We start from the raw sequence: 6,965 nt of genomic DNA, 5'->3' as shown, positions 1-6,965 counted from the left end.
CAAACCTTGAAGTATAAGACAAAACTATTTCAGGACCGGCTTTCGGCTCAGAAGTTCCTGCTCTGTAACTGTGGCTGTTCAGAACCGACCCTGATACAAACCTTTACCAGCACCTGCTGTAAACCTTAATGTGTTTGAAGTCACCGACAGCCAACAATCAACCAGATACAGTTACTGAAAATCAAAGTGAAGTAAGGAATACACATTACATATTAATATAGACAGAGTAAATCACAACATGGCTTTCTGGACAGCGTTTCCTCTTCTCGTGAATAATAACATGTCATCTCTGACATGAGGCTTGAGTCTTGTTAAAAAACAAACCGTGGCTCAGTGGAACAAAGCAACATGAAGATCTTCAAGCAAAATTTGCAGCAAGGTTTGTCAGAACATTTTTTTTCAGGAACAGCCGGGGAAAGTGAAGCAGAAAAAACAAAACCTTTGTTATAAATAACATTAAAGTATTGAGGCAGCTAGAATTTTAATTAGTCTTAATCAAACCTTTGGGGTCAGTTTTATTAGACATTTACGAGGATGCAAATTTGCTTTCTTGTTGGCAACATGATTAATTGTTGTAGTCGTTGGCAGCAGCTTTTTACATGCGAACAGAATCCTGCTAACACATGCTCTGCTGACACCTCATGGTTGTGTTGGCGTCCTGTAGATGAATATACAGTATGTGTCATGTTGAGGGGAGTGATTCTTGAAAACCCAAATATTTATTATCGCCTGCTTCTGTGATACTGTTGTATTAGTCACACAGTACATGATTGAACCTGGTTTCATTTTCTTCCTTGTTCACAGTAAATAGACTGCAAACTAGGTGACTCAAAGGTAACTTTTCTCTATTTTGGTCTCACAGTTTTAAGTAGTAAGGCGAGTAGTCTACAGATATTCAGTGTCTAGAGTTATATTGACTGTGTTACAGCTCATGTAGATAAGGGTTAGCATTAGATGAGAGTTTCAGTGCAGTATAGAGATGCAGCAGCGTTTAGTATCAACACAGGACATTGCAAATATAGTTCCTGTTCTCTGTTAGTGATTCTCATATCTACATTTTCAGAAACCTTCAAGGATTGTAACCCTCAGGTCTCAATTAGAGCAAATAAAATAAATATATTTTCATCCATTTTCCATGCTTTTACCATTTTGGATTAAGCTGGCAAGCAAAGTGCTATGACTCGTCAAGTTGTTTACAAGGCAATGTGAATCAAATCAAGCTGTCTAGAGTATGTAGTCTATCTCTGAGTACAGGCTGTCTGTCAGGTCCTCTTCACTCGACTCCTCTCCTTTAAGGCACATGGACCCTCTCCTGTCAAAGACATGCATGTAAAGCTTAAATATCGTGGATTTATTCTAAAAGAATCATTCACTTAACAGCAAACACAAGATTTAAGACATTTGATTCTCTTAAATGTACCACACTCACCCCAGGTGCTGGCATTGGAGATCTCCTGCGCAGGGGCAGTTTTTCCTGGGACCCTGGTCCTGCATGTCCCAGGACAACAGCTCTACCAGGTGGTTGGAGGCACCGAAGCAGCGCTCACGCTCAATGGGCTTGGCCAAGCAGACCGGGAAAAGCAGGGCTGAACACACAGAGACAACGCACAGATACAGTTTCTGAGGGAATGTAGAGAATCATTAGAGAGCAGCGATCTGGAGTTGCATGTAATAAAATGACAAAATAAATGTAATGTGTTGCATCTTTTCACCGTGCAGGAATGCAACAGTGCAACACCATCAATGGTAGAATGACAAAAAGCTGTTTATGCCAGGACAGGCTCCATTCACTGAGGAGTGTTGATTCGTTCAAGACAACTCCTACACTGACTTCACAGATTTTGACCTCTGATGCTGGAACACAACATTAACGCTCAAATACTGAGCTGCTTTTGATTGATACTCCTGTTTGCATTTGCACAGCTTCTTGTCTGCCAATCAAATCAGTGTACATTGCTTGCATTGATGTGATTGATAGTCGAGTGTGTTCAAGAGGTAATTTAGCTCGATATTTTGTCTGTGAAATTAAGTTTTTGTAAGTTTATTGCCCAGTTAAAACATTTGGTAACACTTTGTAGTAACCATCATTAATATAAATAAATACTGTGTAGTTCATCTATAAACATAAAACATATTACATTTCAAAAGTAACCTTCCAAACACTGCTAAAGAGCATATACTGCACTGTGTGCTTGTACTGTACCTTTATGGAAAGCGCAGCAGAGGTCTGAGCTGCAGTCAGTCTGGTATTGACAAGTGCTGCCAGCCTCTCCTTTCGTTGCATTCTGACTGCACTGACCCCACACACACAGCTGTTCACCACAGCACTCCTCGTCCTTCGTGCAGGACTGACAGAATAGAAAAATGTTTCATTATTTCAGCAAACATCTTTCATTGAATGCAAATTCTTTAATGCAACATAGCATGCATTAATGACATTAATGATTCTTTAAGCGTGAAGTCTGCTGATGTTTTTTTGGTTAAATATAAATTAGATCAGCAGGTCAGCTGGTCTCTGAAAGCGGTTAGACAAGTTCCTGTTCCTACAGACCCTGTATGAATTGTTAATGTGGGAAACAGGAAACAGTGTTCTGCTTATTTCCATGCAGAGTTTTCCAGTGCAGCACTTCTGACGAGACACAGATCCTCCTCTCCTCTGTGTATTTATTATTATTCATGTACACTGAACCCTTGTTAGGCAGACTGCCAATATCTTATCCCTTTGCGATGCTTTATACTCTGCTACACCAAGGCCAGTTCATCCAGTGATGACACCAAAGAATCTTAAACACTTCTCAGTCTTAAACAAACCCAGTAGGTGAGTCTCTACAGAGAAGACTCTCATGAGCAATATTCATTTTGTTCTGGACATCCTTTGTGAGAGCGGCGGAAAAGGACGAGGTCTTATTTAACCTTGACACTTGCTGTCCTTTCATGTGAAGCTCATAGGACACATTGATCACAAGCAACACGCTCCAGTTACACTTGTGGACACACTGCAATGCAGTTGAAGTGAAACACCAGCTGCCTGGAAGTGACTGTGTGTGTATATACAGTATTTATATATATATATATATATATATATATATATATATATATAGTTTTTTCCATTTTAAAACAAGTCCCCATCTCCTCCAGTTGTTAAGGAGAATGCTGCAGCACATTTTAACTGTGAAACTCCAGAAATGTTTTGTGGACTACGAAACTTCGTACCTGGGACGGGGGTGAGCAGACAATGAATTTTCATATTTGGGTGAACTTATCCTTTAAACTGAATAGTGCAGGTACCCATATAAAGGTAAGTGAGGTTCACTTACTACATCCGTTGCTTTGCAAGGCAGACACTTGGAGTTGTGCGTGTCATAAAGGCAATACCTCTCCTTCCCACAGTCCTCAGCAGACATACATCCCTAAAGACAAGTGAGAGGAAGGGTTACAACTCAGTGATTTGGTCCTCATTGTCAGGGCACCAGCAATCACAGAGGTGTTGACATACAAATGGCATTATTTACATTTTCAATAACATGAGTTAGCCTCTAATGTGTACTTATGTTAGAAATGATGCTGCGTTCCAATTTGTTTTTGTAAAATATGTTGAACAATAGTCAATAAATCAGTCTCTGAAATCTCTGGCCACTCCATCTGCAGATTGTGTGACACTACAGGGGCTTCAAATCCAAAGTTAGTGCAACAACACTGTAACGATTTGTCAGACACAATGCAAGTCTTGAAAACTTGTATAATGAAGTGAACATGTATGTAACACTGTGATCCTACTCTCTCACTGAAGTTACCTTGTGCAGAAACAAGTGATGGGGGGGGCGGAGTGGCTGAAACAGAGACATGATTCACCCTATTACAAGACACTGTACCATCAGAATTATTCTGAAGCTGTTATTTTAAGGTACTTTTAGCTTCCATCAACGCCTTTGTAGCTAATTAAGCAGGAAAAAAACCTGCAAAATATTTATGAAGAAAGAGGCACCTCCTCCAGTTTTATTTTTGCCTCTTGTAACTGGGACAGACTATTTACTGTAGCTCTCCTGCCTCTCTATAGTGTGTTTTACAGCACATCATTCAGGGGACTCTCTTCTGTCAATATACAAAGTGTAAAAGTAGCAAGATGACAAGAATTACAAAATATGGAAGGTGCTGTGTTTTACTTGTGCTGTAACACTCCAACACGCCAAATAAATGATGTCATCAGACAGCTGCTCTTTGAGCTTGTTTCTAAATCTGTGTTGTTTCGTAAGAGCCCCTTCTGTTTGAGGCTTTAACCCCTGACAGCAAACGTCTCCACTTATTTATCAACAATTTTGTTCTGTCAAATTTCTGATACATGCACTTGAGCTGTGGTGAGGATACGAATGCAAACTGTACATCCTGCTCACACTAGGGACACACTTATTATCAGCCTGGCCAATCATCAGGGCCGATAATCAATCAATATTGGTATCTGTGTTTTGTTTTGGTCATGTTTAAAATGCTCTATTTTGGCTCTGATGCAGCATCCTTTCTCTGTCTGTAGTCTGCACACTGTGGGCTCATTCAGTGTCAACACTATCTGATTTTTTACACATCACAAGTAACATATCAACACTTACTAACCTGACTCTGCCAAGTCACCAGTAACTACAGTTTTCAAATAAATGTAGTGTAAAGGAAGTATAAGGTGGCAGAAAATGGAAATACTCAAGTAAAGTATCTCAGTAGTACAAGTACAGTACAGTATCTCAAGTACAGTACATGAGTAAATTGTACTTGGTTACATTTCAACACTGATTATTTTAAAGTTTGACACTATAATTTTAATTTATACTGCAAATGGGTCCAAACATTGGTTATTGGTCTCCTCGATTACTAATGATTGGCATCTGTATTGGCGTAGCTGCTACCAGATATTATGCAATCTTGAGGCCTTTTCGTGTTGAGATATTGAACCTGAGCAGTCAAAGGTCAAATGAAAAACAAGAGTTCTGTTTAAATATGGATTTTTTTCTTTAACTGGTAAAACGTTTAGGTAAACAGAATAAACTTACATGATCAATATTGTTCCCCAGGTCACTGAACTGGTCGGCTGTGGTAATGTTGTTTGTCTCCTGTGTGTGAAGGTGGGACGTCTGTTATGTTTCAGTCACAAAGGAAAACAAACACTGTCTCACTTTTGTTCACTGTTCATAAACCTACCTGGTCTACTGAGGTGTGGACAGATTCACTGTCAGTCACTTTATCAGACTCAGTGTCATTGTGAGGAAGGTGACTGGGCTGAGGGCCGAGAGGGACGCTCTCGTTGTTCCTCTGGAAGCATCGGAGAGAAAAGAAGAAATATATTTAAGGTAAAGAGCTGCATTAATGAAGTCACACCCATATCCTAGCACTATCCACTGTTGTCTCTGCCTCCAAGCTTTTAATATAGATACAAGTGTTTTAGTCCTTTTTAAAACACACCATAACACCACTTCTATCAAAGGCTGTTTCCAGCAGTGAGCAGTGAAATAATGCCATGTCATGTAAAAAGCTGGATGCTGACTGAGGAGGTGCAACTGGCTGCCTACTTGGTGAAACGCATCCTCATCATCATCATCATCAGCAGCAGCAGCAGGCTTTTTCTGCGGATCCTCTGGCAGCTGCTCCACTTCCACAAACATGCGGTCCAGCTCCGCTTGCCTCTGGTCGGAATTATCCTCCAGGATGTGACTGATGCCCGAGTCCACTATCTCAGGGAGGATGGCATTGCAGACTGCCGTGAGAGCCAAAACTAGCAGGGCGACTCGCATCATGCTGCTGCTGCTGCTGGTCCTGCTGCTGCTGCTGCTGCTGCACTCTGACGAGGGTGTGGCGGTGATGCTGAGAAACACAAACAGCGTCACCGCAGCTGATGCGTCTCCGTCGCTGTGAGGGGGGTCACCACCTCATACTCGTTAACCCCCTGTAACATCTCCTAAACAGGTAAAAACTCACGCATTAGCTGGCCTCAACGCAAATATGTGATAACAACAGTTTCTAAGCGGCTCTAGTTGTTCGATAAACTTACCCAGGACACCTCGAACATAGTTCCGGTCAAGTTTAACCGCCATTCTGAATTAGTACGCGAGGTAAACTGCACGTAGCCATGGCAACAGTACTTAGGTTTCATGCTAGCTCTCCTTATCTCTTGCTAACTAATAAAACAAACTTATTGATTAACCGTGAGATGAATGGAATTAAACATTAACATAAGAGTGAACACAGATGCAGCCGATATATTTTTCCGTAACGTTAGTATTTAACCTAAGGGTTCAAGGTGAGACTGCAAAAATGAACTCAAACATGACCTCATGTAGCTAGCTTGCTTACTTGAAAACGCAAAAGTTAGCTAGTTAGCAACCATATACAAGTTTACGACTTTATCCTTACAGGAGCTCTGCAAGTCCTGATCTAATTCAAATACAGCTGTATTTTGAAAGCTGATTAACTAACATAGATACTTAAAATTGTTAATATGTGATACACTAATTGTAACTGAACAGCCTCTCAAGCAAAGAAATAGTCCGCATGAAAAATGGAAATCGGGGCAATTTTCGTTTCGATATTTTTGCTGTTAAAAACAGAATTATTTTTATTGTATTGATGTGGGGGCAGAAAGGTCAAATACTGATCTTTTTAAAATATATTTACAATTTTAATTAGATAATAATACAGACAAAATATTTATTGTTCGAGAACTGAATAAACAAGCTGTTCTCAGAGGAAAATAAGGTCCCCAGAACTGTGTTTGAAGCTAGAAAGGTGGCAGGGTCTGCCAAATATAAGCAAAATAAAACAGTATGAAATTGTGTTGTCCTTTAAGGTCAGTTTCTTTATTCAGTTTATTCCGTCATGAAAGTTTGCTTAGTTTGCTTAGGCATATTTTTTCCTCTAATGATAAATCCCAAAAACTATATAGTGCACCTTTAAAGCACACCCATTTAGGTATCTAAGACAAT

General features: G+C 40.1%; 1 protein-coding gene across 1 annotated transcript; it reads right to left on the bottom strand.

Moving 5' to 3' along the window:
• Nucleotides 1-1,224: 1,224 nt before the first annotated feature.
• Nucleotides 1,225-5,780, bottom strand: dkk3a (dickkopf WNT signaling pathway inhibitor 3a). Its single transcript, XM_073463847.1, has 7 exons — nt 5,556-5,780; nt 5,188-5,298; nt 5,040-5,099; nt 3,318-3,410; nt 2,204-2,348; nt 1,430-1,586; nt 1,225-1,312 (listed from the first exon to the last, which is right to left on the bottom strand). The coding sequence occupies exons 1-7, from the start codon at nt 5,778-5,780 to the stop codon at nt 1,225-1,227; spliced, it is 879 nt and encodes a 292-aa protein (XP_073319948.1).
• Nucleotides 5,781-6,965: the final 1,185 nt, after the last annotated feature.

This window comes from Pagrus major, chromosome 4 (genome assembly GCF_040436345.1).
Source record: "Pagrus major chromosome 4, Pma_NU_1.0".
Classification (NCBI taxonomy): Eukaryota; Metazoa; Chordata; class Actinopteri; order Spariformes; family Sparidae; genus Pagrus; species Pagrus major.
The sequence above is the reverse complement of the archived record's forward strand: the minus strand, read 5'-3'. Positions and strand labels throughout refer to the sequence as shown.